We start from the raw sequence: 26,924 nt of genomic DNA, 5'->3' as shown, positions 1-26,924 counted from the left end.
CTGTGTTAGGAGCTGTTGGGCTTTTCTCCCTGGGCTGCAAGAAGACCGTCCCTTTCTGCATTGGGTTCCTGGTGGGCTCTGAGCTGACAGCCCTGAGGCCCAGTGGCAGTGGCAAGCCCTGGTTAGGGCCAAGGGGACGTACCTGCCACCTTAATGATGGCCTCCTCAGCCCCTGCACTCCCTGGGGCTGGACCCGTCCTTGTCCCTGACCCTCATCCATCCCCAACTTTGCAGGTCCCTGAAGAAGTCTGGGAAGCTGTGGCTGGACGCCTACCTTCACAAATGAAACCACAGCCCCCAGGTCACCGTGGGGAAGGGGCGCAGGTGGGGTGATGGCCAGAGGAATGGTGGGCTTTTGTTCTGAGGGGTGTCTGAGAGGCTGGTGTATGCACCACTCACGTACTCCACGTTGGCTCTTTCTCCCTTTCTCCTCTCCTTTTTCCCTTCACGTCTCCCGCATAGCACCCTGCCTTCATGGGGCCTGCCCTCCTTCAGCTGTCAGCCGTCAGCCGTCAGCCATGACCCTCCCAGGGCCTCCCAGCCCCTTCTTCCAAGGAACAGAGATTGGTGGCCACAGCGGGTGGCTCTGTCTTACCTCCACTCTCTGCCCCTAAAGGTGGGAGGAGACCAGCGGTCCCTGGGTCTGGCCTGTGAGTCTCCCCTTGCAGCCTGGTCACTAGGCCTCACCCCCGCTTCGGTTCTTCAGATGCTCTTGGGGTTTCTGGGGGCAGGTCCTAGTCAGGCAGGGCCCATGACCCTCCGGGCCTGGCTCCACTCTCCCTGACGGCCGCCATTGGTCCACCCTTCCTAGAGAGGCCTGCTTTGTTCCAAAGCTCGGGTCTCCCTCCCGCAGCCAGGATCAGTACCCAGGGCCTCTCTTAAGATGACCAGGGCCCCGGGCCTGCGGGCACAGCCAGCCCAAACCTCAGGCCCTGGAAGAGTCCTCCACCCCATCACTAGAGTGCTCTGACCCTGGGCTTTCATGGGCCCCATTCCACCACCTCCCCAACTTGAGCCTGTGACCTTGGGACCAAAGGGGGGGTCTCTTGTCTCTTGTGGCTCAGCAGAGGCAGTGGCCAGGTTCAGGGAGGCGCCAGCTGGCCTGGAGGCTCAGCCCCACCCCCCAGCTTGTCCTCAGGGTGTCCTGAGGTCCAAGATTCTGGAGCAATCCGACCCTTCTCCAAATGCTCCATTACCAGCTGGGCAGTGGCAGCCAATCCCTGGCCATTTGGCCCCAGGGGATGTGGGCCCTGCAGGCTGCAGGAGGGCACTGGAGCTGGGAGGTCTCGTTGCAGCCCTCCCCATCTTGGGGCTGCTGTGTGGACGGTGCTGCCTCAGGCACTCTCCTGTCTGTACCTGCCCTTACTGTGTTTAACCTTTTGCTCCAGGATACATTCTGATAGGAGTGGGCAGCAGGGCTGGGCCTTGTGACAATCTGCCTTTCACCACATGGCCTTGCCTCTGTGGCCCTGTCAGGGAGGGCCAGGGAGGCAGAGCGGGAGGGAGTCTCAGGAGGAGGCTGCCCTGAGGGGCTGGGGAGGGGGTTACCTCATGAGGACCAGGGTGGAGCTGAGAAGAGGAGGAGGTGGGGGCTGCAAGTGTTTGTAGCTGAGCTGACGGGCAAGTGACAGGGGAGGGAGGGAAGTCCTGGGGGGATCCTGAGCTGCTGTTGCAGAGTCTAACCCACTAATCAGTTCTTAGATTCAGGGGAGGGGCGGGCACCAACAACTCAGAATGGGGGCCTTTGGGGAGGGCGCCTAGTTCTCCCAGCTCTAACCAGCCAGGAGGGACCTGCAGCTAAGCGTCTGGGTTGCCATGGTAATGGCATGCCCCCAGCTACTGTATGCCCCCGACCCCCGCAGAGGCAGAGTGAACCCATAGGGAGCTGATTGTAATGTTTATCATGTTGCTTCCCCACCCCTAAATTTTCTGAAATAAAATAAGTAATTTTATTCTCACTTCCTGTGTTTCCTGCACGCGAATGCCAGGCCATGGTATTGGGTGATAGAGGAGGCCCTCCTCGCTGGGCCTGGGTACCAGGAGGGGTCCCCACACTTGTATCTCTCTGTATCCCCTCCCTCCCCAGTGGCCATCCCACCCGCCTCTCCCTGCTGCCTCTGAAGTTCATTCTGGGGCCCAGAACTTGGTGGAAATGACCCAAAACATTGGCCCGTCTTCCTCCTCTCAGCAGCCGACCCCAACCCAATTCTAAAACAGGGCTGGGAGCCACCTCTCAGCAACTAACCCCACCCAAGGAGGGTGGCATGGAGGGGTTCGCAGAGACCCTTCGTAACATCCTTACGCCCCAGATGTCTCCCCAAGTGCAGTCTGCCCTCCCAGCCCTGGGCCAGCCGGCTTCCACAGAGTGCCAGGCCAAACACAATTCCTGGCCTCCTTGGAAGGGGCTGAAGAAGGCCGGGCGCGGTGGCTCACGCCTGTAATCCCAGCACTTTGGGAGGCCGAGGTGGGCAGATCACGAGGTCAAGAGATCGAGACCATCCTGGCCAACATGGTGAAATGCCATCTCTACTAAAAATACAAAAATTAGCTGGGCATGGTGGTGCGTGACTGGAGTCGCTACGTGACTACGTGAGAGGCTGAGACAGGAGAATCGCTTGAACCCGGGAGGCAGAGGTTGCAGTAAGCTGAGATTGCGCCACTGCACTCCAGCCTAGCGACAGAGCGAGACTCCATCTCAAAAATAAATACATACATACGTACATACATAAATACATAAATAAATAGAATTTAAAAGGGGCTGAAGAAGGCTCTGGAGGCTGATGATTCTGTCTTGTGGCTCCTGTGCCCCTATATGCAGTGACTCATTCAGAACCCACAGGCTGTCGGGAGGCTGATATCATCCTAGCCCAGGGTCACAAGTTCATAGGCACAGAGATTGGGTCCTAGGTCTGTCTTACCCCAGAGCTTGGGAAGAGTCCAAAGGAATACGCCAGGGGCACTTGTACAGTCGGTCTCCCACGGATCCCCATGTTGCTCCATCATCTCTGGGATGGCTCTTTTGGCAGGGCTGAGCCTGGGAAGGTGTGCTAAGGAAGGGCCAAGAGGCACTGGCTAGTCAACACCTCGGGGCCTCCCCTTGGCTTTGTAGTTACTCCCAGCATGGCTGGGGAGGGCTCCTGAGTAGACCTCAGCCCCCGCCTGCTTCCCCAACCCCTGCTTTGCCTGGCCGAAATCCAGCCGGGTAGGGACAGCCAGCAGACTGGGTTGCGGTATGTATGGCTCCCCAGTGGCCATAGGGTGTCCTGAGTAGGGCCTGGCATTACAGAAGCCCTGAGCAAGGAGGCAGACACACTCCAGATTCACCAAGTGGCTCTGGGGAGTCCTTTGCCCTCCCTGGCCCTGTGGGCCACAGTCCACAGGGGCATGCTAGAGGGGCCCCAAGGATGCCATTTTCTCAACACCCACCTACCGTAGGCCTTTCACTCCTGGTGGACCCACTGACGGCGGCCTCCAAGGTTGCAAGACCCTGGCAAGCACGCCTCCCCCGCTCTGCCATATGCCTGTGACCCGCCTCCAGGATGGCAACCAACCCAGGCCTCCCAACCCCGCCAGTCGGAAATCCACGGGTCCTTCACCCATAACAACCAGGGGGCTTGGAGTTGGGGATACTGAAGGCCAGATGGACGCTGGGGCTATGAGGGCACCAGGTAAATCTTGACCCAGTCTCACTGGACACTTGGAGCTTCTCTGTGACTTCCCCAGCCCCGCCCAGCCCCACCTTGCCCTTGAACACTTCCCTGGGTCAAGAAGCTGAGGACATTCATATCTTCTCTCTGCTTAACCGCCCCCTCCTGTCCCTGTACTCAGCTGACCCCCTTGCTAACACACCCAGAATTGGGAGTTTCTAATCCCTGTCCCCTGCCAAAGTCATGGTGCCCCAATATTCAAGGCCCTGGGTGATCAAACCCCAACACCTCCATCACAGGCGAAGAGGCTGAGCCCAGAGAGTGGACAGCACTGGTCTGAGGCCACACAGCAGCAGGATCCTGCTGCTAACCCGCAGGCCCCTGGCCACCTCTCCTGCACGGAAAGGGCTGTTCCCAGACCCTGCCCCCATCACATCAAATGTCAGACAGCTCCCAGGAGGCCCAGCGGCTGGCTGGAGGGGTGGGGGCAGTGGAGAGCAGTTAGTCTCTGCGGAGGAGATAAGAGCGGGGTAGCTACACAGATAAAAGGGTATCAGTTTTGTGGGTGGGGGGGGGCATCTGCAGCGCCCCAAGTCTAGGCTGTGTGTGTGTGGGCAGGGTGGGTGGTGCTGCGGCACCACAGGCGGATCCTTGGGGTGTCTGGCTGGACACTCTGAAGCCCTCTGTGCCTACTGGGAGGGGAGAGGAAGCGTTTACTCACCTGGGCCAGGGCAGAGCTGGCAGCCACTGGGGCTGGGCTTGGGCTGCCATCAGGAGCGGCTGGCCATTGCTTGTGTGACACAGTGCCTCGGGCCCATTGGGACTCCTCAGCTGGCCCGGCTGCACTCTCCCCCGAGAGGTGTGCCCCTCTGGACAAGAAGCTGCCTCTCAAAGAGTCCCTGTTCCAACATCTGAGAGGGAAATGGGGTGCCGTGGGGGCTGCTTGCCACTGCCCTTGGGACTGGTTTTCCTTTTTTGAACCAGACTGGCTTCATGTGGCCAGTGCCTATCCAGAACAAGCAGCCACCCACCGCGCTGAGATTTCAGGATCACGTCCCCATCGTCCTCCACCATCACACGTTGCTTTGGATTTTAAAGGCATTCAGGTCTTTCTTCTACATTGTCCCATTCAAGAGCAAGTGTCCAAGAGAAAGAGTGACAGCAGCCAAGAGCTTGGAACAGGCCAAGCTCCCAGTACTCGCGGTGGCTCATTGCCTGAGGACATAGTGCGGTGGGGGTAGGAACCTTGAGAAGCCCACGGCCTGTCCTGTCACAAACAGGACCCCCTGCCCGCCGCCAGCTACTCCCAACATGCCAGGCAGGGGCTGGCTCTTGGGCATCATCATTTCCAACATCTGCCTGGGCTGGGAGACCCGTAGAAACGTTAACGATCGAAGGAACAAACCAACGCTGCGGTGACGGCTTCCCTCGGGAGCTGTTTTTCCTCTGGGCCCACGCCTCTCATACAGACAATAAAAAAGGAACACGGTCTCAGAGGCTCAGAGGTTCCACCAAAGCCTCTTTCCTTTTACAAACCTGGCCCCAGTGCACTAAGCCTTTGTTCTGCGTCTAAGAGACCTACGGATGGAGAAGGGGGAGTTCAACTCAGGGCTGAGGGTGACCTTTTCCCAGGGGATCTAGCATGGGGGCCAGTGGGGCAAGAGCAAAGATTCCCCTGCCAGGGATGGATCCCAGGCAGTCCAGAGAAACCTAGGCGTGGCTGCTGAGGGCGGGGCCTCCCAGGGGTCCCGGAAGCAAGTTACCAGGGGCAGCAGGGAGCACGGCCGGCCCCACACTGGCGCAGATGCTCCGGGCGCCCGTGGGTGGCGCTGCAGGCTCAGCTGTTGTGGGTCGTCGATGTTAGCATCTCCCTGGAGAGTGCCTCGGAGCCAGCGCACAGCCATCTCTACCAGGGTGTGGACGGAGGGAATGCCATTCGGAGCCTGCCCTGGCTCAGGGCACCCGCGTGGCACCAGGAGCCAACAGGATTTAAACAGGCAGTGACCGGAAGGGGGCGTCCCCGCAGAGGGAACAGCCTGTGCAGAGACCCTGAATGCAAGGCACGCCCTGGGCATGAGAAGTGTGTGTGTCTGAGGCAGGAAGTACCTTTCAAGGAGCATCCAGTCTTACCCTCGGTTGAAAACCGAGGCTCAGGGAAGGCAAAGAACTTGTCCCAGGTGACAGAGCAAATGGTCACCTTGGGGAATTGGGGTTGTGTGCACGAAATTTGTGAATAAACTTCTGAGCCTGCTGCTGTGCCCTTTGGTAAGAGCCTTTCTTCCACCACCCTAGGTACTACTGCTCAGAGGGGTCAAGGAACTCCCCCAAGGTCACACAGCCTGCATCCTGGCAGAGACAGGACTTGCCCCCACTCTACCCCACCCCCAAGTCTGTCTGACTTGAGTGAATCAGGGTGGGGCCGGGTGGCACCCTGAGGAGGGCAGGTATCTCACTCACAACCCAGCTGAAGGGGTTGCCACCCTCTGCTTCCCTGGCCCTACCAGGAGGCCTCTGCTGACACTGCCCTGGGCTGGGAGGCCATAGGGAGCTTTGGGCTGTCTGCTCCTGGGCCTGGGAGATAATGTGAGCTGAGGAGGACCTCCCCCAGTGCTCTCCTGCCCCAGGAGTCAGGGTGAGGGAAACAGGACCCAAACACCCTGTCTATCTGTCTGTCTGTCTGTCATCCTCTCCGAAAACACACACCAAGGTCTCCTGGGCCAGGAACTCATGCAAATTCACAACTCCACTCCATAATACATCTGAATGCATTTTAATATAAAAATAACAGCTTTCCCCCAATTCTTGCTCTAGGAAAATGTGCTACGCTCACCTTCCCTCTACCCCTGTCCCATCAGGCTCAGAGCCAAGGCCGTAGGGCTGCTGAATACACATGTGAGGGGCTGAGGGGAAGATCACAGTACCAGGAGGGCAGGCAGGGCACTGCCAGGCTGGCCAGTGGAGGGGTGGGGGTGTCGGTCCCACCAGGGGCTGGCTTGGTTGCTGGTGCCCTGAGCCCTTCTCTGCCCGCCTGGGTGTTGCCTTCACTGATGGAGGTAGGCATCCAGCCAGATATCACCAGACTTCTTCAGGGATCTGGGAGGTGGGGGTGGCAGTGGGGGTGGGTGTTAGGATCTCAGTTGCAAGATCCTAACACCCCCGTATCCCCATGATAAGTGTGAGCGGAGATATCCCCGTTCCCTGTGGGTTCCCTTCCCTGGGGCAGGCAGTGATGCGGGCCCCGAGGGTGGGTTGGGAGAACAGCTGAATGCTCATTCTCTGGAATGGAATCTAGCCTGGGGTGAGGGGTGTGGGGTAGGGGAGCTGGAGGGCAGCCAAGGCCAAGTCCAGGCATGAGCCTGGGTGGGCCTGTCCCTCCTGCATCGAGTTCTCCATTGCTTCCTCCTGCTGGGCGCTGCAACCCAGGGACAGAGAGGATGTGGAACCTGCCCACCCCATCTTGGGCCTGATATTAGGCAGTGGAGCCAGAAATGTCAACAACCTGCTAGGAAGCCCTGTGCCAGGCGCTCTAAAGGGCTGTGCCAAATGGCAGGGGCTCACAGCATCAGGCTGGGAGGGATCATGAAGGAGAAGTGGGCGTCTGAATCCCAGCACTGGAAGGAAGGGCACCCAAGTAAGGGGAACAGCGTGTGCAAAGACCTCGAATCTGGCCTCTGTTCCCCACCTCCAAGGTGACCACAAGGGCTGAGCCCCATCACCCCTCGCCTGGATGGCTACAGTGTCCTTTGCTCTACTTTTCCACTTCGACTCCTGCCCATCACTCATTCCCAGTAGGGGCAGCTTTCCAAGACACAAGCCGGGCGTGTCCCTTCCCTGAGCGCCTGCATGCCCGCCTCGGTTATCCATGCCATGAGCTTGGCATTCAGGGCCAAGCGCTTTCTGCCTAAACGTTCTTCGCCAGATGTCCCGTGTCGAGGCCTCTCCCCCGCTCCCTGTCCCTGCTCACATGTCAGCCTGTCAATACCGCCCACCCTACCACCTTATTAAAAACTGCAGCCCCTGCCTGGCCGCCCCCTCCCCTCCCCTGTCTCCACCCTGAGGGGCTTTTCATTGTTCTTTTGCCCATCTCCTGTAATGTACTTATTTGTTATTTTAACTGCTTGCCGTTTCCTCTGCTAGAAGGAACATCAGCTCCAAGAGGGCAGGAAGCTCCCTGGAGCCTGTTTTGCTTGATTGTAGGAAAACAGCCTGTCGAATGGCAAGGGCAATGCCATCTTCAAGCAAAACTGAAGCAAAACTCAAGCAAAACTGTCTGATAACCGATGCTTGACCCTGAGTGCCAAACTCACGGCACGGATAACCTCCTCCTGTAGACGCTTATCTCCAGTGGTCACCAGGTTCATAAGAACCACCTGCAGGCCGGGCGCAGTGGCTCAAGCCTGTAATCCCAGCACTTTGGGAGGCTGAGATGGGCGGATCACGAGGTCATGAGATCGAGACCATCCTGGCTAACACGGTGAAACCCCGTCTCTACTAAAAAAATACAAAAAAAACTAGCCGGGCGTGGTGGCGGGCACCTGTAGTCCCAGCTACTCGGGAGGCTAAGGCAGGAGAATGGCGTGAACCCGGGAGGCGGAGCTTGCAGTGAGCTGAGACAGAGCAAGACTCCATCTCAAAAAAAAAAAAAAAAAGAACCACCTGCATGGGGCTCACCCTAAAAGCTTGCTATACAGAGGGTTCTTTTTGGAGGGCATGTGAGGGGATGTACCAACTCTTGGCTGCCTGAGATATGGTTTTTTGTTTTGTTTGTTTGTTTGTTTTTAAGAGAGTCTTGCTCTGTCGCCCAGGCTGGAGTGCAGTGGCGCAATCTCAGTTCATTACAACCTCCGCCTTGTGGGTTCAAGTGATTCTCCTCCCTCAGCCTCCCAAGTAGCTGGGATTAAAGGCGCCCGCTACCACATCCAGCTAATTTTTTAATTTTTTTTTTAGTAGAGACAGGGTTTCACCATGTTGGCCAGGCTGGTCTCAAACTCTTGACCTCAAGTGATCTGCACACCTCAGCCTCCCCAAGTACTGGAATTACAGGCATGAGCCATCACGCCCGGCCCTGAGACATGGCTTCTGTTTATAAGTCCCTATTAAGTGTTTCTTTCTGAGAAACTGGATCTGTTAGCTTCTTTCCCTTAGCCTTTGGAGGCAGGTTTGCAGAGACCTGCTTACCGCAGGCACTGCTGTGTTTGTGAGTCTGCAGCAGGTGCTCCAGAAATTCTCGCTGTGTGCATGAAGGCTGGGGAAGGGAGGAAGGGCATGGCTCACGGACAGAAAGGCTCAGGGGCCCCCCCCGGGGGCTCAGCAGGAGGCTGACCTGGACAAGGGCAGGCATAGGCCCTGGGGAAGCCACCAGAGCAGAGGCGCCAGGCTGCGGCCTCACCTGACGATGTCCACCAGCGCAGTGAGGAAGGGCTTCACTTCGTAGCTGAGGCCATGCTTGGCACACAGTGACTTGACCAGTGGGGCCACCCGGCTGTAGTTGTGTCTCGGCATCCTGGGGAAGAGGCTGGGGGTGGGAAGCGTGTGCTGGCACCTGAAGTGGGAGGCTTCCAGAGACAGGCCCCAACCACGGGTCCCCCTCCCAGGACCCACTCCCCACCTCCCACTGGCCCCCAGCACCCACACTCACTGGTGCTCGATCTGGAAGTTGAGGTGCCCGCTGAACCAGTTGGTGAAAAGTGAGGGCTCCACGTTGCAGGTGGCTGCCAGCTGCCGGAAGCCAGCGGGGCACAGGTGAGAAAGCCGTTGCAGATCCCTGACCCCACCGTCCCCCACCTGGCAGCCCTGTCAGGGCCTCATCCCTCCTTTGCCAGTTGGCTCCTAGCAGGGATCCCCCACCCCACCCAGGACAGGCCCCACCCAGCCCCACCCCTGCTGCCCACCTGAGAGCTGGCCCAGTCCCGGTGCTTCTCATGGCCGATCTCCTTGGGGATGTGGTTCATCTGTGTGATCCACACGAACCAGTGGCTCTCCAGGACCCTGTGGGGAGGCTCGGGCACTGCCCTAGGTCCAGCTCACCACTTAGGCACCCTGAGTGGAGGCTGGAGGGCAGCTGTCTCCAAGTGGCCTCGACCTCCTTATCTGTACAATAGGAGTGTGGTCACCGCCCCCTTGCCAGTGTTTAAAGAATCTGAATGGAGCAGTGTCCACTGTGAGGCGGAGGCCAGAGCAGCTCTGACCCCCATGGGGCCACTTGCAAGCCAGGCCACGCTCCCTAAACCCACTGACCCTGGGCTCCTGTCACGCTTGTGTTCACGTGATTCTGCCAGCAAGCCAGGGAGGCAGTGCCACTGGCCCCATTCTGCAGACCGGGAAAGGGGAGCTCTGGTTGGGGGGTGCAGTGGGGTCACCTGTTGCCTGTGTGTGACCTTGCCACCCCCTGCCATACCTGACAGCAACAAAGAAGAGCAGCACCCCAGGGACGCCGTAGAAGGGGAGGTAGGATAAGAAGAAGCGGGCATAGAAGCTGGCGGCCCAGAGCAAATCCTGCAGAGGAGGGCAGAGGCAATACCGAGAGGTCTCCAGGCGCCCCGAGGTCTGGAGGCCTGGTGGGTGGGAGGGGGACCTCAGGCATCCAACCCTTCTGCCTGATTTGCCTCAGAGCCCAGGACAGGCCACCACCCTCTCTGGTTTTCTCAGTTGAGTAAAGGAACAGGGTCCTTGCCCTGCCAGCTCACGAGGCTGACTTTAGTGACAAAGGTGTCATGCAGGGTGTGTTGGGGAAGACCCTGCCAGGGACACAGATGCCTGGCAGAGTCGGCCCCGCAATTCCTCCTGGGAAGACACCCTCACCGAGAGAGACCCACACACCCCCCATTCCTCAACCCCCACACACACGTACGGTGACGGGCACACTCGCTCTCCTGCTGCGCGCACACAGGTGAGCCCCACTGTTGCACGCACATGTGCACCCTGTTTGCCTTCATGGGCAGGTACTGTCCCCCGAGGCACCACCTCCTGCCACGGCAGCCGTATGCCCGGGGTCCTGGGCAACCCCACTCACCGCCCACTGCATGCACACCAGCATGTACGCCAGATTTTCCACTTCAAAGTTCACCAGGGTGAGCAGCGGCGGGCCGACTGCAAGAAGAGGCATGAGGGCGCTCAGGAGGGGGGCTGGACTGCCAAGGTGGGTGGGCAGCAGAGGGAGGGGCTCTGTTACTCCAGGAATGTCCCTGGGATGTTGGTGCTGGTCACGTCCAGCTAGAATGACCCCATATCACTCCCGACCCTGTGCCTAAGCCTCCTCAGGCTGCCCTGACCCCACCACCTCCCACCACCCTTCACCGCAGGTCAGGGCCAGCCTTGAGTCCTCGCTCTGTCCACCCCAACAACTGCCCAAAGACTCTAGGGCTGCCAGGCGCGGTGGCTCAAGCCTGTAATCCCAGCACTTTGGGAGGCTGAGGCGGGCGGATCACGAGGTCAGGAGATCGAGACCATCCTGGTCTACACGGTGAAACCCCGTCTCTACTATAAAATACAAAAAACTAGCCGGGCGAGATGGCGGGCGCCTGTAGTCCCAGCTACTCGGGAGGCTGAGGCAGGAGAATGGCGTGAACCTGGGAGGCAGAGCTTGCAGTGAGCCGAGATCACGCCACTGCACTCCAGCCTGGGCAGCAGAGCGAGACTCTGTCTCAAAAAAATAAATAAATAAAAAAGACTCCAGGGCTCCAGACCACTCTAGTGTGAGGGCAGGAAGAAATTCTATGTGGGGCTTGGGGAAGCTCCCAGCAGGGTTGTGATGGCCCGTGGCTGCAAGGTGTCCCAGGCACGGGAGACAGCTGGGGCAAAGGCACGGTGCTGGGAGAGTATGTACAGGCTGCAGAGGCTGGGAGGGTGCCATGACAAGGGAGACTTGACAGGCATGCCCCTGGCCCAGGAAGTGGCGGGGAGTGGTCCAGGACAGCAGGGAGGACAGTGCAGGCCCAGGCACTCCCCCCTCCCGGAAGGACAGATGGACACTCACTCAGGAAGAAGTACAGATGCTGCTGGTTGTAGGGTAGGTATCTGCGTTTCTTCTTGCCATACTGTGGAGACAGGCAGTGGCTGGAGACAGCAGCTCTCCAGGCCACCTCCTTCTCCTGGGCAAAGTCATGGGGCTGGCTGGGGCCAAGGGTCAAAGGCAATTCTAGATTCTAACAACTGGGCTGGTCGTCCCCAGCAGCTATGGCAGGTGGGAAGGAAAGACATGGGGGCAGGGGTTGGTTCAGCCAGAGTGGAGGCTAGATCAGGGGCTAGGTCAGGGGCAGAGTGGGGACCCAGTGCATCAGTTCCCTCTCAGCTGCAGGCCCAACCAGAGGGTGTCCATATCCCTCCCCACGCACCTCGACGGATGACTCCCCCAGTAGGAAGACGGGTGCCACCGTCACATCTGGGTCTTTGTGGAAGATGTTGGGCTTGGCGTGGTGCTGGAAGTGGCGGAAGTTCCACCAGTGGGCGGAGAAGCCCTGTGGAGGAGGAGGGGGCTCTCAGGAACAGGCTGTGCCCCCCACTCTGTGCCCACACACTCGGGCAGACCCAGCGCCATTCAGCGCCTGGCTGCCCACCCACCCCACCCTCACCTTTAGCTGCCCCATCACGAACTTCTGGGCCACATGGTTCCATCGGGACTTCTTGAAGATGGAGGCATGGCCCAGATCATGCTGCAGACACCAGGACTGAGCCTGGGGAGAGAGGCAGGGTCAGAAGCTGTTGGGAAGGACGGAGCCCACCAGGGCCTGGGGCCCCAGCGAATTCTTTCAGCTTGCAGGGTACCCCTGTGCTAATGCTCCATTTCAAGACCCTTGTGGGCCAGTGTTCTCTTTTTACAGGTGAGAACTGAGTCCCAGGGAAGTGGGGGGGGGCTTGTAAGCATCACGAAGCTACAGGGCAGCAGCCTCTGGCTCAGTGGCCCTGTGCTTGATCAGGATTTGTTAAAGAAGGAACTTCTTGGCTCATCTGGAACGCAGCTTGACCCACAGACACGCGTGACGGGCCTTCAGGCTGTTCACTCATTCATCCGTTTATTCATCCATTCATCCTTTCACAGGTTCATTCATTCATGTAGCACAGGCTGTTCACTCATTCATCCGTTTATTCATCCATTCATCCTTTCACAGGTTCATTCATTCATTTAGCAAATCTGTTCACAATGCCCACGTGCATGGGGGCCCACGTCTGTTGGGCAGTTGGGGTGGCTGCAACACAGAGCCGGGGTCACCTGGGAGATGGCCAGGATGAAGGCGGCCAGGGCACTGGGCACCCAGCCAGGACCCAGGAGGTAGATGAGGAGCCAGGCCAGCACCTCCATGGCCAGGATGTGGCCCAGTAGGAAAGCAAAGAAGGTGGGACTGGCATCAAACAGCTTCATGTCCTCGGCTGCCTGGTGCAGGGCTCGGAAGTCCTCGACCAGCTGTGCCTGCCATAGCAGAAGGGCCAATCAGCCAAGGAAGAAATTTCTCTCCACCCCCATTCTCCTGGAGCCCCAGCCACTCCTCCCAGCACCAGGCCCAAGGGGGTGTGGGCAAAGGGGAATGAAGTGACAAGAGTACCCAGCCCAGGGTGTGAGCTGGAGCACTGGCTGGTGGCGAAGCCTCCTCTCCCTCCTAAAAGGTATGGGGTGGGTAAGACGCTAGAGCCAGGAGAGAAACCAGCTCATTAAAATCCTCCTTGTAGATGGGGATGCCAGGTGACAACAGGGAGGGAGCTTGCCTCGGGATCCAAACGAGTGCCTGGCTAAACCACATCTGGAGTCCTGGACTTCTCAGGGCATCCCTACAGCTTCACTTTCAACTGCCTGCCCCCTGGGAGGGGAGGGGAGGCCCAGGCCTGGCCCTGCATCCCCTTCGGCGAATGCTGAGGGAGCTGCTCCTGGCCATGTGACAATATCTCCCAGCCCTCCAGCCATCCCCCTCCCTCAGGGGCTGAGCCTCCCCTAGGGCCCTGCTCACATTCAGGGGTCCATCCTGGCTGGGTTCCTCTGGTGCCAGCTCTCCAATCAACAGGGGCTGTAGGAACTTGCGCACGAAATTGAGATCTTGATGGAAGGCACGGAAGGCATCCTGAGGGAGAGGACAGTCAGGCAGACAGACAGACACAGCTGAGTAGCACAGTAGCAGCCAGCAGAGATGGGCGGAAGGACCATGGATGGATGGGCAGAGCAGATGACAGGTGGACAGAAAGTCAGCCGGCTGATGAATAGTCAAAGACATGGGAGCAAGTGGGTCCGTCTTGCCCATGGGCCCTCCCTGGTCCTCCAGGTTTTCCTGCTTTTCACCCATGGCCTGCTGTGCCCCATCTGCTTCACCCAGCACAAGGGCCCCTCTCTGAACATGGTCAAACATCTACAGCTCTGGATTTACAGAAAGACCTCCCTGGAAGACTCTGATTTCTTGAACCACGAAGAAAGGTTCTACTTTTCCAAAAAGCTTCTGTAAGTCATACGTGTTTCCACTGCATGTAGAATAAGATCTGGGTCACAAACATTTGATTCACCCCGTTTTTATAAACATAAGCAGTGGGCGAAGGGTAGGTGGGAAAACTTGGAACTGAGGATCACTGGGTCATGGGGTGGGGGGATCAGTCAAGGGCCACACACACTGAGTCCTCGGGGGTTTGCAAGGAAGACACTTGAACAGTTAAACTCATTTGACTTACAAAGCAGGAAGCAGGAGTAGAAAATGTAATGTTTTTTTTTTTGAGACAGAGTCTTGCTCTGTTGCCCAGGCTGGCGTGCAATGGCACGATCTCAGTTCACTGCATCCTCTACCTCCTGGGTTCAAGTGATTCTCCTGTCTCAGCCTCTTGAGTAGCTGGTCTCAAACTCCTGACCCCAGGTGGCCAAGCTGGTCTTTAATTCCTGACCTCAGGTGATCTGCCCGTCTTTGCCTCCCAAAGTGCTGGAATGATAGGCGTGCGCCGCCGTGCCCAGCCTAATTTTTTTAAGTACATAAAATGGGCCAGGCATGGTGGCTCACATCTGTAATCCCAGCACTGTAAGAGGCTGAGGCACAAGAATTACTTGAGGCTAGGAGTTCAAGACCAGCCCGGGCCACATAGTGAGACCTTGCCTCTGTTTTTACAAAAACGAAAAAATAATAAATAAAATGAATAATCTAACATTCTTGCGATTCTGTGTAATAGCTGGAGTGGGGGTGGAATACAATGCAGGAGAAGGAAGAAAGAGTGAAGAAAGAGGTGAGAGGAAAAAACAGACCAGGAGAAAGATGAGGGCCAGGGAAAGAGACCAGCCAGGAAGTGGCCCCAGAAGTACAGCAAGCTTGAACTTCACACCTGGGCTCACATAGCCCTGAGGGTCTGCCAGTGGTCGTGGTATTGTAATCGGCTCACTAATGGCTCTCAGCTCTTGGACTGATGTTTTTCCTTGTACTTTCAGAGTCTCTCTATGAATGGGCTAGCCAGAGCCATACAGCAGCCTCAACTATAGAAGCAGCAGCTGGGTGGTGTCGTCCCCACGGGTCTGGAGAAGGGAGGCCTCCCGGTTGCTAAAGGAAACACCTTTGCAGAAAAAGCTGAGGACAGGGGCCTCCTATTGTCCTCTTGCTAATGAGCCTACCAGCTGGTGTAGGTTAAAGCGGAAGTGACGGCAGGGCCCTGAAGTCACTGCCAGGACATTCTCCTACAACCCTGAGGGAAGAAAGCACTTCAGGTCCCTCCAGCACCCACTAAGAGGTAACACCGACGTGATCTGCTAGGGGTCCCCTTGCCTGCTTTTATAGGCCCAGGGCAGTGTGCGGATTGGGGGGCTGGTAGGGTGCCCCTTCTAGAATAACCTGGGCTGACTTGGCTCCTTCATCACAGAGGAGGGGCTGTATAAGTGCAGACCTCACCACCTCTGGACATGAATCCTGAAGCAGAGGCTGCAAAACTCGTAGAAAAAGGGGCAGAGGGAAGGCTGCGGAGTCCCGAGGAAGCTGTCTGGGCCCCCGGCTACCTGCGGAGCTGGGGCTGGTGTACAGGGATGCTGGGGATGCTGGGAGGGGAGAAGACTCTTGGGGCTCTGCTGACCCCACTGGGTGACTTTTTCTTTTTTTTTTTGAGACAGGGTCTTGCTGTATCGCCCAGGCTAGAGTGCAGTGGTGCAATCACGGCTCACTGCAGCCTCAACCTCCCGGGCTCAGGGGATCCTCCCACCTCAGCCTCTCCTGTAGTTGTTGGTACAGGTGCGTACCACCATGCCCAGCTAATTTTTTATTTTTTTTGTAGAGATGAGGTTTGCCATGTTGCCCAGCTGGTCTTAAACTCCTGGGCCCAAGCAATCCACCCACCTCAGCCTCCCAAAGTGTTGGAATTACAGGAATGAGCCACCACGCCCAGCCCACAAAAACACTGAAAAATTTTTTTGAGACAGGGCCTTGCTCTGTCACCAGGCTGGAGTGCAGTGGCGCAATCACAGCTCACTGCAGCATCGAAATCCTGGTCGTAAGTGATCCTCCCACCTCAGCCTCCCCGGCAGCTGGGACTACAGGCACATGCCACCGTGTCTCATTAACTTTTGAGTTTTTTTTTTATAGAGTCAGGATCTCACTATGTTGCGCAGGTATGTCTTAAACGCCCGACTTCAAGTGATCCCCCCATCTCAGCTTCCCAAAGTGCTGAGAGTACAGGTGTGAGCCACACCTGGCCTCTAATTTTTTAATTTATTTTTTATTTTTTGAGACAGAGTCTTGCTCTGTCGCCCAGACTGGGGGGCAGTGGCGTGATCTCGGCTTTCTGTAACCTCTGCCTCCCAGGTTCAAGAGATTCTTGTGCCTTAGCCTCCTGAGTAGGTGGGATTACAGGTACAAACCACCACACCAGGCTAATTTTTGTATATTTTGTAGAGTCGGGGTTTCAACATATTGCCCAGGCTGGTGTTGAACTCCTGAGCTCAAGCAATCCTCCCGCCTTGGCCTCCTAAAGTGTTGGGATTACAGGCATGAGCCACTACACCCAGCCAATTTTTTACAAATTGTAGTAAAATATACATGAAATTTACCATTGTAAGCATGCTTAGGTGTACAGCTCAGTGGTATTAAGTGCATGCACAGTGTTACCCAACCATCACCATCATCCAGCTCCAGAACCTTTGCACCTTCCGCAACTGAAACCCTGTCCCCATTAAATACTAATTATCCATTCTCTCCTCCCCCTGCCCCTGGCAACCACCACACTACCTTCTGTCCATACAGATCTGCCTCCTCCAGGAACCTCATCTGGGAGAAATCACGTTTGTCCCTTTGCCTCTGGCTTGTTTCACTCAACACAGTGTCCTTACGGTCCATCCATGTTGCAGCACATGTCAGGATGTCCTACCTTTTTCAGGCTGAGCCAGCGTGATGCCGGGTCTCTCTCTCTCCTTTGCGACTCCCCAGACGCACACACACATGCAGACACACCCACCAGCTCACCCCAGCAGGCATCACTCAGAAACATGCCCACCATCACGGCCCACATGAACACTCAGCCAAACACAGCCTTGCACACAAGGTACGCAAAGATGCAGCCGGCACGCACAGACGCACCCGGCACAACGTGCTAGCTGTGGCTGCGGCCCCAGAATCTCCTCCCTCCCAGCCCTTCCCTCTCTCATCCCGAGTCAGTTCTGGGGCCACCTTCTTGAGCTGAGGATCTTGGATCCAGACTGGTCTCCTCGCCTCCTTTCCCGTTGGTCCTGATTCACCCAGGCCAGCCCTGTCGAGGCACTGACGGGGAGGACAGAGCCAAGCCCACCCAAGGGTCTTCAAGCCAGACCTATCCCTTGCAATGATAAGGGGAGGTATGAGCCCCCTCAAGGCTGTGTGAGAGAACCCCAAAGCCATTGACAGGGCTCCAGTTGGGGGAGGGACAGGTGGGGCTGTGACAGTTCCCTGAGAAGCAGGCTGGGCTTTCAGGGCTGGGTGGGCACCCCAGGGCTGTGCTTCTCATGCTATCAGGGAGTGCGAGTAGGGCAGGGGCCTGGACTCAGGCTGAAACCTGACAGACCAGCAAACAGCCTTTTCTGGAACTGGCTGAGGTCATATGACCTGGTCCTCTCTGGGCCTCTCCTTAAGGATGGGTAGGGGGGGGCCACGCAGAAACTAAGACTCAGAGAGGTTAAGCTACTTCTTCAAGGTCACACAGTTCCATCTGACTGAGGTTAGATCAGAACCCAGGTCTCTTCTCACCTGTAAGTGGGAGCTGAACAATGAGAACACATGGACACAGGGAGGGGAACACCACACACCAGGGCCTGTTGGGGGGCTGAGGGACAAGGGAAGGGAGAACATTAGGACAAATGCCTAATGCATGTGGAGCTTAAAACCTAGATGAGGGGTTGACAGGTGCAGCAAACCACCATGGCACATGTATACCTATGTAACAAACCTGCACGTTCTGCACATGTATCCCAGAACTTCAAGTGAAAAAAATGAAAAACTGTGCTTGTGGCCACTCCAGGACCAGAGGGGAGGCAGCAGTTTTCCTAGGTGGGATGCGGGGGTCCTTGCCATGTGGCCAGTCACTATCTCAAGAAGCCAAGGGCCCAGCTGCTGGGAGCGTGGGCCGCGGGGGCAGGGTGGTGGTTTGTTCTTGAGCCTCATCAATGGAGCCTCAGGGAACTGTGGGAGGTCCCACCCTCACCCACCCTAAGTGCACCCAGGAACATGCACCCAGGGGTATGTACACCAAGCCCTGTCCCCCCACTCCCCCCACACACCCAAGTGAGTGGAAAGCGGTACTCGAGGTCTCCCATTGGGTACCGAAGCAGAGCTGGGTGAAAGTGCTGGAATCAAAATGGCACCCCTAAACACAAACTCCCGGAGGCAGTGACAGGCTCTGTTCACAGCAGCATCCTCAGAGGCCGGCACAGAGCAGCTGCTCAACAGCAGGTATGAACAAGTAAACAAGAGCCAACCCTCCACAGCCCCCAAAGCACGGGCACGAACCATTTTGCTGGTAAGGTAAGGAAGGCTCAGCGGGAAGGGACACCTGCCCCGGTCACAGTTAGTAGTGGCAGAGCTGGGATTCGAACCCAGGCCTGTCTTCTGTGGTGCTCATGCTCCTTCAGGACACGGAGACAGCTCGGCCTGGCCTTGGTCCCTGGGAGCCTAGAGTGGCTCAGTTGGTCCCAAGAGCTCATGCCCTGCCCCAGCCCCACCATGAAGCCCACACAGCAGCTGGTCAGGGGAGGGATCCCAGGGCCAGCCTGCCCAGGATGGAACCTGAGCTGCTACCCAGGAGCTAGGGAGCCCCAGACAAGACCACACCCCTCTCTCATCAGTACTTCTCATCAGTAAACTGAGAACCACAAATCCCCATCTCACAAGGCTGCTGGGAGGATGGAGTCGGTGGCGCTAAAGCACTTAGAAGGGGCCTGGTGGTTGGCAAGAGCTCCACAACCCAGCTCTTTCCCAGCCCTGCAGCCCTGATGCGCCTCCTCCTGAGAGTCCACTTAGAGGTAAGTGCCTGCAGGAGGGGCCTGTAGGTGTCGGGGAAGAGAGTGGAGAAGCTGCTTCTCTGCCTGCCTGTTAAGTCCTGGCCAAGCCTGAGGCTGGGATAGAGCAGGGGCTGGGAGCCTCCTTCCACCCCAGAGACACAGCAGGGCAGGGAGGGATTTTTGGTCACTCCCTAGAAGAATCCAGAATGTTCCAGATCAGTCAGGAAGGGGGTGAAGCAGGGAGTGTGGCAGGACTGCTGAGGGCTCAGGTGGTCGGGGTCTGTCCTTGCTGCCTTCTTATGCCTTTGTAGGAGGTTGGGGTGACAGGGCTATGCCTCAAAGGACACCCCCAGGACATTCCTGCCTCTCTCCTCTCCCAGGTGGGTGGGTAGAGCAGGAACATGCCCAACACACCATGCTCCATCCCATCCTCTCCCTGGCACCCGTCAGAGGAGGCCTGTGGGGAAGCACTATCAATATCCCATTTTACAGATGAGGAAACTGAGGCCCAAAGAGGTCCAAAAGAAACACAGCTCTAAACATGGGACATCCAAATTTGGCCTGTGTAGCAGAGCCCAACTCTAAAGCAGACGTCCCCAAGAAGCCATATCTGTCCCCTAGCACCCCTCAATGTCCTGGTGAAGGGTGGGCATATATGTGAAGTCTTTTGCAGCCAGGATATTTGGCCTCACAGGTGTCCCTGACCCCACAGTAGCCCCAAAGCAGCTATACCCTCCGGCTCCTGGTCCTCTCTCCACCACTGACCTCTGGCTGCAGTACTGGAGCCTGGCTGTTTCATCAGAAACCCGCAGGAAGAGACCCAGAGGGACGCCCAGGGGCAGTATCCTGCTGACGCCAACTCTTCCACAAGGAAGGGGCAGAACACTGCCAACTCCTCTGGGGAAGGGGCCTGGGTGGGCGGTGGCCTTGCAGAAAATGCCTGTGAGAGGCCCAGAGCAGTCCCACTTCATGGGAGTGGCCATTAGGGGACTTTCAAGGCAGTCAGTGTGGTAGGAGGGAGCGGAGTGGCTCTGGAGCCACCCCCCACCAACTCCCGTGTCCTCAAATCTGCCCAGTCCTCCCCAGCTCCCACCCAGACACAAACCCTACCCTCATGGCCCAAGTACGAAGGCCCTACCCTCCAAGGGTCCCAAGAAGGTTCCATTACACCACCCAGTTTCAAACTCTTTCTGCTCTTCTACAAAATGGGTTAACAATAGGACTTACCTCATAAAGTTGTTAGGTGAATTCAATCAGTTACCACATCTAAACCCCTCAGAACAGTGCCTAGTCAATAACTGCTGGCTGCAATTACTATGATGCAGCCTCCAGCGCAGCACTGGCCACTACCTTCTCCAGCTCAGGCCAGGCTCAGAGGACCGCCTAGAAGGAGGGCTCTAAGGCAGGGGGCTCAGGGGTCTGCTGGAACTTGGATTTTCCCAGTTAGGGCTTCAGCCTAAAGGGCACCAGGGGCTGCTGGGAAACCCCTCGTCTGCCCTCAGGAGCTGTGGGCAATGCGTTCACCACACCCATGAATACAGCTTTGTTGCCCATGGTAATCAGGCACCCAGGTGCCCAGCACCACCCTCACAGTGTGCCCAGGACACAAGCATTCTCATCCTCATCACACTAATGGTTTAGGAAACTGAGAAACAGAAGTGAAAGGATGTGTCCCAGATCATAGAGCGAGGCCAGGCTGGCTCCCTCTCTAAAGACAACATGCAGCTAAATCTCATGTCTAATGGCTCGCACTGGACCAGTGTGCTTGTGTCCACAGCCTCTCCTGCTCTCTGCCCTGGCCACACTCCACCTCTTCTAAGTGGTCTCTCCTGGGGGAGGGCAGGTCTCCATCCTCCCTTCTCTTACCCTTCTGGAAGGCTCTGCCTTCGCTCTCTCCATTAAGGATCCTTTTAAATGTCCATCAGGCTCCCCAGGCTTCCCTGTTCTGCTCTCCGGGGCTCCCCATCCTCTTTAGAATAAAGCCAAAGTTCTTCCAAGGACACAAACATCCAGCATGAGCCAGCCTGGCTGCCTCTAGACCTCACTGCCAGGCTCTCTCTCCACTGCTCTCTGCTGCAGCCACATTGTATTCCTGGAACACAGGACACACGGTCCCACCTCTGAGCCTTTGCTCTAGCTGATCCCTCTGCTATGAACTCATTCCCTGTAGAAGTTTTGCTCACAGCTACATCTTCAGAGGTGAGAACTGTACATGACACAGAGAAGATGTTCACTGATGGATTTAATGAGTCAATCATTGAAGAATGAATGAGTGCTGGAAATAAACAGGCTAGGTGGCAGCATAGCACGCACTTAAGAACATGGCTGTGGATTCAAATCCCAGACTAATCACTGAATTTCAAGCCACTCTGCCTCTCTGAGCCTTTGTTTTCTCATCTGTCAAGTGGCAGTAACAATAAATGGCACCTGCCTCATAGGGGCACCTTGAGGATTAAAAGAGACAGTTTCAATAAATCAAGTACTGAATTCAAAACCTGGCACATAGTAGGTGCTCAGCACATGGCCCTTGTATACTTATGGCCAGCAGTGACTGGGCCTCATCCCTCCCTGGCTGGCTCCACTAGTATCAGGCTGTCTATGACTCTCAGACAAACCTGGCCAAGGGCCCAGAGTACTCTCCCCAGGGCACCCGGCCTTGTGTCCCAAGATGGTCACAGGCTGACTTCATGGCATAGAAACTCTGGGAATTTCCTGGCAGGAAGGCTTCATTGCCTGGACATGAGAACAGCTGATGGGCAGCCAGGGCTGGTGAGAGGTGACGGCCGGAACACAGCCCTGGCAACTGGCTGCCCCACCTCCACCTGAGGCCACCGCCCAGGATGGGATGCCTGGGGCCTGGGCTCAACTACACAGGGCACCGGGCTGGCCCAACCCCTGGTGTGCCCTGCGGATTCGTCATGGACAAAGGCTGATTGCTCCGCCCCAGCAACCTCAGTCCCTTTGTCCTGATTGGACCAAGTGTTTCTGGCAACTCTAGTCCAGGCTGTGGGGACTTGAGGGAGCTAAGAGACAGCCTAAAGTGTTCCCTTCCTACTACAGATAGGACCGAAACCAGCTAAGGACACCCAGGAAAGGGGTAGTCGTGCAGGGCTGTCCCACCGTACGCTGCAGTTTGCAGGGCACAGTCACGCTTAGGGGCCAGCAGCATTTACCGAATACAAACTACTACATGGCAGCCCTGGGCCGTGGACTTGAGAAGACATGGTCCCGCCCTCAGCCAGCTCACTGTCTGCCCCAGCTCTCCCCACTTGACAGATGAGTAAACTGAAGCACAGAGGAGTGACATGCCTGCTTTGCTTCAAGGTCACTCAGCGCCTCCAATAGCAGAGCTGGGACCCAGCCCCAAGGAGCAGAGAGATATTTTTTGTTTATTTGTTTGTTTGTTTGTTTGAGACGGAGTTTCGTTCTTGTTGCCCAAGTGCAATGGTGCGATCTTGGCTCACCGGAACCTCCGTCTTCTGGGTTCAAGTGAGCCGATCACCTGAGGTTCCGGTGAGCCGAGATCGCACCATTGCACTTGGGCAACAAGAACGAAACCTCAGGTGATCTGCCCACCTCAGCCTCCCAAAGTGCTGGGATTACAGGCGTGAGCCACCACTCCTGGCCTGAGACATTTTTAAAACAGATATTCTTGGCTGCAAATCAGTGAGAAAACTGTGTGATGGAAGTCTCAGCATCCCAAGCTAAATGTTAAGTCAGTAATTCCACTTGGGAGGAACCCCAGCATGGGCCTGGCATCAGGCAGGAAAGAGTGATGAAATAAAAGCTTTCTATATCCCGGCCGGGCGTGGTGGCTCACGCCTGTAATCCCAGCACTTTGGGAGGTGGAGGTGGGTGGATCACGAGGTCAGGAGTTCAAGACCAGCTTGGCCAACATGGTGAAACCCCGTCTCTAGTAAAAATACAATGCGCCGGACATGGTGGCACATGCCCGTAACCCCAGCTACTCGGAGGCTGAGGTAGGAGAATCACTTGAACCTGGGAGGTGGAGGTTGCAGTGAGCTAAGATGGCGCCATTGCACTCCAGTCTGGGTGACAGAGCAAGACTCCTCTCTCTCCAGCGGTTGGTGGGGGGTGCGGGGAGTAAAGTTTTCTGTATCTATACTGTCCTCCAGGTTACAAAAGACCAGAGCAGGCCGGGAGTGGTAGCTCATGCCTTTAATCCCAGAACTTTGGGAGGCTGAGGCAGGAGGAATGCTTGAACCCAGGACTTTGAGTCCAGCCTGAGCAACATAGTGAGACCCTGTCTCTATTTTTAAACAAATAACAAATAATAAATAAAACAGATTTTTTTTAAAAAAAGACCAGAGCAGGCATCCACAAGACTCCTTGAAGGGAGGCCAGGGCTCAGCCAGGCCAGTGGGAAGAAGCCGTGCTCCTCATCTCGCCATGCCCTGGCAGAAAGGCAGGCACACACACCCACACTCACCCAGACATGCAAACACCTGCACACTGAACTACTGCCCCTGGGCTGCTTCATCCCACGGCTGTGCTGTCCCCTCGGGCCAGCGTCTGGCCCCTGGGCACCCACGGAAAAGGCTTTCTCTCTTTTTTTTTTTTTTTTTTAGAATTTCAGGAGGATTCTTATTCTCACTCCTCAGCCTCATGGTGTGAAGGGGAAAAGAGGGGCTTTCTTCCTCAAAGAGTCCAGTGAAGATTGTTCAATGTGCTGGAGATGGCGATAAGCAGAGAGCAGGTGGCCCTGGCAAGAGGGACACTAATAGTCCCGGGACCGGACAGAATCTCCTCTGCTGCCCAAAGCGCCAGCATTCAGAATTCATGTCTCAGGTCTTGAAGACCTTCCTGGTACTCAGTGTGGCCAACCTAGAAATTTGGAGGGTCAAGGACAGGGCATCGTGGCCCCAACCCCTATTATCCAGGTGGGGAACTGAGGAAAAGGGGCTGGTCCGGCTGCTCCACCACCGGACTCCAGCCAGACAGTACCCTGGGACCAGGCTACATCCCTCCCTGTCTAGACAGGGGCTGGGGTTGGGAAGTTGGGGTCCCCAGGGGCCAGCCTGTTCCTGAGGTGACTGCGCTTCCCGGAGAGGCCCACCCAGCCTGGCTGGCAAAGCCCTCCCAAGTGCAGCTGCTAGCCCGAAGAGGTGAGTCACTGTCCCTGAGCCCTTTACAGAAGCTCTTGGGAAAGCCACAGACCTCAGGCCGGCCCAGCCCCCAGCCTCTAATGGCAGGTCCTTACCGGCCCCTGGGGACCCTGCCCTGCCCCACCCCTAGCACTCAGCAAGCACCAAGCTTGCTGGGGACCCAGAACTGAAACAGGGACCTGCGAGCAACAGGGCAGCCCCTCACCCAGGGCAGGCTCTGCAGCATGACACACCCACCTCTGAGGCCCCCTCCTCCCCCGCAGACCTGCTCCGCGGACAGCTGCGGGTCCTCCACGCAGGGAACTGGCCTCCCTACCCCACATCTGACCCTGGCTAGTCCACCCCAACTCTGGGTCCCGGCGTGGAGGTCAAAGGTCAGCGAGGGGAGCGGGGATGCTAAGGCCCCACAGGTGGAGCGGGACATCACGCCCACGACCGAGCTCCAGGCTCCACCCGCCGGTGGGTGGCTTCCTTACGGCTTCCTTACCGTGGCGTCCTCAGCGCCGTGGTGGCCGATGAGGCGGCTGCCTCCTGGGTGCCGCTGTGCCCAGCGGCTGATGTCGTAGACGCGGCGCTCGATGACCAGCCACTTGTCGCCGGGCTGGTCGTGCGCGCGGATCTGCTCCCAGCAGAAGGTGGGCAGCGGCGCCCCCGGCTGCGCGGATCCCTCCCGCGGACCGGGCTCCCCGACGCCGCCCATGCTGCACGCACGAGTCCTGGGGATCCCAGGCGGTGGCCGAGGTCCGAGCGAGACCCCGAGGGAAGCGAGGAGCGCTCCCGGGGGCCGCCTCCGCCGCCGCCCGCTGCTCCGGCCCCGCCCTGCCGCCGCGGCCGCCGTACGAGCGAGCGTGCGCCTCCCGGCTCGCGGCGCAGGGAACTCCCCGCCTTATAACCGCGCGGACGGCGCCCGCCTCGCCTCGCCTGCCCCCCGCCCCCGGCCAGGCCCCGGCCCCCGAGGCTGGCTGACCCCCCGCGCCCGCTCCAATCCAGGCGCGGGGCCTCGGCCTCCATTGGCCGCCCGGGAGGGCGGCGTCGAGGCGGCCCGCCCCGCCCGGGAGGACGGTGGCCGCCACCCAGCCCTGCCCCGGGGCACCGTCCCGCCCCCTCTCCCCGGGCTGCGGGCTCCCGAGCTCTCTACTCCACCCGGAGCGCGGGGCCTGGGGACACAACACGCACCTGTTGGGCGTCCCGCAGCGCCTCGCCGCGCCCTCGGGAACCCGAGGCGGAGTCCGGGTCTGTGAGCCACGGGGCCTGGGGGGCTTCCAGCCGCGCGTCCTGCAATGTCAAATCCAGTGCGCCCGGAGGGGGGATGCTGTCTCAGGGTGCCTGTGAACAGCCTTCAAACTCTGGGCCCCAAAGTCTGCGGGGCCCCCACCGCCGCTGCAGCTGTCGCGGAGCCCTCTGCTGGGGGCGGGTGGCCTCCCCGCCAGCGTCGGCGCTGCAGGGCTGGGGATGCCCAGCGGTGGCCAAGTGGGAGGAAGGGGAGCAGGAGGGCGCTGCCATCCACGGGCTGAGGACACCTGTGCTTGTTACTGCTTCCCCACGCCTCTGTTTTTTGAGACAGGGGTCTCACTCTGTCGCCCAGGCTGCAGTGTAGTGGCATGATCTCAGCTCCCTGCGGCCTCAACATCCTGAGCTCAGGAGATACCCTCACCTCAGCCTCAGAAGTAGCTGGGACCACAGGCGCACGCCATCATACCCGGCTAATTTTTGGTGTTACTTTATTTTTGTAGAAATGGGGTCTTGTCATGTTGCCCAGGCTGGTCTGGAGCTCCTGGACTCAAGCAACCCTCCCGCCTCGGCCTCCCAAAATTCTGGGATTACAGGCATGAGCCACTGCACCCGAGCCCCATCCCCTTTTTTAAATTTAAATAAATTCAAGTCCTTTTGAAAGTGTAGGTAGCTCCCCTAATTGCTTTGGATTTCTTTGTGATAAATACACCTGTTCCTAAAAATTAAGCGTTCACACCAACAAGGAATTCAAATCAGGCTAAGGTTACTTGCAGAGCACTGGTCGTCAAACTTCCATCAGAACCACCTGAAAGGCTTCCCTCAGAACCACCCGGGGGGGTCAATCGGTGGGTCTGGTGTGGAGGCAGAGACTTACGTGGCCAGTTCACAGGTGATGCTGACCGGCTGGTTGGGGAAATGCACTTAGAAAACCCTAAGTATATTTCTCTGATAAGCTAATATTTTGTCTTGGTCTAAAGAGGACCAGTATCCCCAGAAGGGTAGAGGGGGCCTCTGAGTTCTCCCTGGTACCAGGAGCTCCTGCCTTTGCTTGTCAGGACATCCAGCAAGGCCCATGATGTCATCAGGCACCGGGTCTGCCTGGACCTTCTCCACTGAGGCACCCACTGACCATATCCTGGAACCCCAACCTGGCACATGTGTGTGGGAGTGCAAGAGCATGGCTGGTGGCCCTGGTCCCCGCCATGTTCACACAGCACAGGAATGGAGAAGGCAGACTCTTGGAGGAATGCATCCCCTGCACCAAAATCCAGCCCCATCCACTGGGGACACGGCCCTGGCCCCACCTTCAGCAGCCCTTAGTGGTCAGAGGCGGCCATCCCAGGGGCTCCTTCTTCGGGGCCAGCCCTGGCCTGGTCTCAGCCCCTGTGTGTGAGGTGGTTGGGGGTTGTGATAGGTTGGAACCTCCACTTTCCCCAGCTGCCCCCAGAAGAGATGGGGAAGATGAAGGAGGGGGCCACAGAATCGTGCAGGGGCTGTGAGTGAGGGCAGGGACCG

The 26,924-nt window shown here is 57.6% G+C and overlaps 2 protein-coding genes across 3 annotated transcripts in view; one reads left to right on the top strand and one right to left on the bottom strand.

Annotated features, from left to right (window-relative positions):
- Window positions 1–1,958, top strand: part of FADS2 (fatty acid desaturase 2) — a 39,809-nt gene extending 37,851 nt beyond the window's left edge. For both annotated transcript variants that reach the window (XM_023189475.1, XM_023189476.1), the window contains exon 12: window positions 235–1,958. In XM_023189475.1, coding sequence (XP_023045243.1) covers window positions 235–286 — 52 coding nt within the window. In that variant the 3' untranslated portion in view covers window positions 287–1,958. The remainder of the gene's footprint in view (window positions 1–234) is intronic.
- A 4,443-nt stretch (window positions 1,959–6,401) lies between these two features.
- On the bottom strand, window positions 6,402–25,244 carry FADS3 (fatty acid desaturase 3). The gene is made up of 12 exons (XM_023189513.2): window positions 24,664–25,244; window positions 13,586–13,696; window positions 12,856–13,053; window positions 12,218–12,319; window positions 11,981–12,103; window positions 11,623–11,683; window positions 10,660–10,736; window positions 10,045–10,142; window positions 9,539–9,635; window positions 9,286–9,365; window positions 9,037–9,162; window positions 6,402–6,740 (listed from the first exon to the last, which is right to left on the bottom strand). Exons 1-12 carry the CDS (start codon window positions 24,874–24,876, stop codon window positions 6,689–6,691), a joined length of 1,338 nt encoding a protein of 445 aa, XP_023045281.1. The 5' UTR covers window positions 24,877–25,244; the 3' UTR covers window positions 6,402–6,688.
- Window positions 25,245–26,924: the final 1,680 nt, after the last annotated feature.

This window comes from Piliocolobus tephrosceles, chromosome 13 (assembly GCF_002776525.5).
Source record: "Piliocolobus tephrosceles isolate RC106 chromosome 13, ASM277652v3, whole genome shotgun sequence".
NCBI lineage: Eukaryota > Metazoa > Chordata > Mammalia > Primates > Cercopithecidae > Piliocolobus > Piliocolobus tephrosceles.
Note: the sequence above shows the minus strand (reverse complement) of the source record. Positions and strands in the feature narration are given on the sequence as shown.

Excerpts from the sequence above, each read along its gene's own strand:
- FADS3 (XM_023189513.2), bottom strand. The coding sequence starts at position 24,876 with ATGGGCGGCGTCGGGGAGCCCGGTCCGCGGGAGGGATCCGCGCAGCCG. Across the intron at positions 12,320-12,855 it reads TCATCCTGGCCATCTCCCAG|GCTCAGTCCTGGTGTCTGCA; the intron begins GTGACCCCGGCT and ends CTCTCTCCCCAG. Across the intron at positions 10,143-10,659 it reads TGGTGTGCATGCAGTGGGCG|GATTTGCTCTGGGCCGCCAG; the intron begins GTGAGTGGGGTT and ends CCTCCTCTGCAG.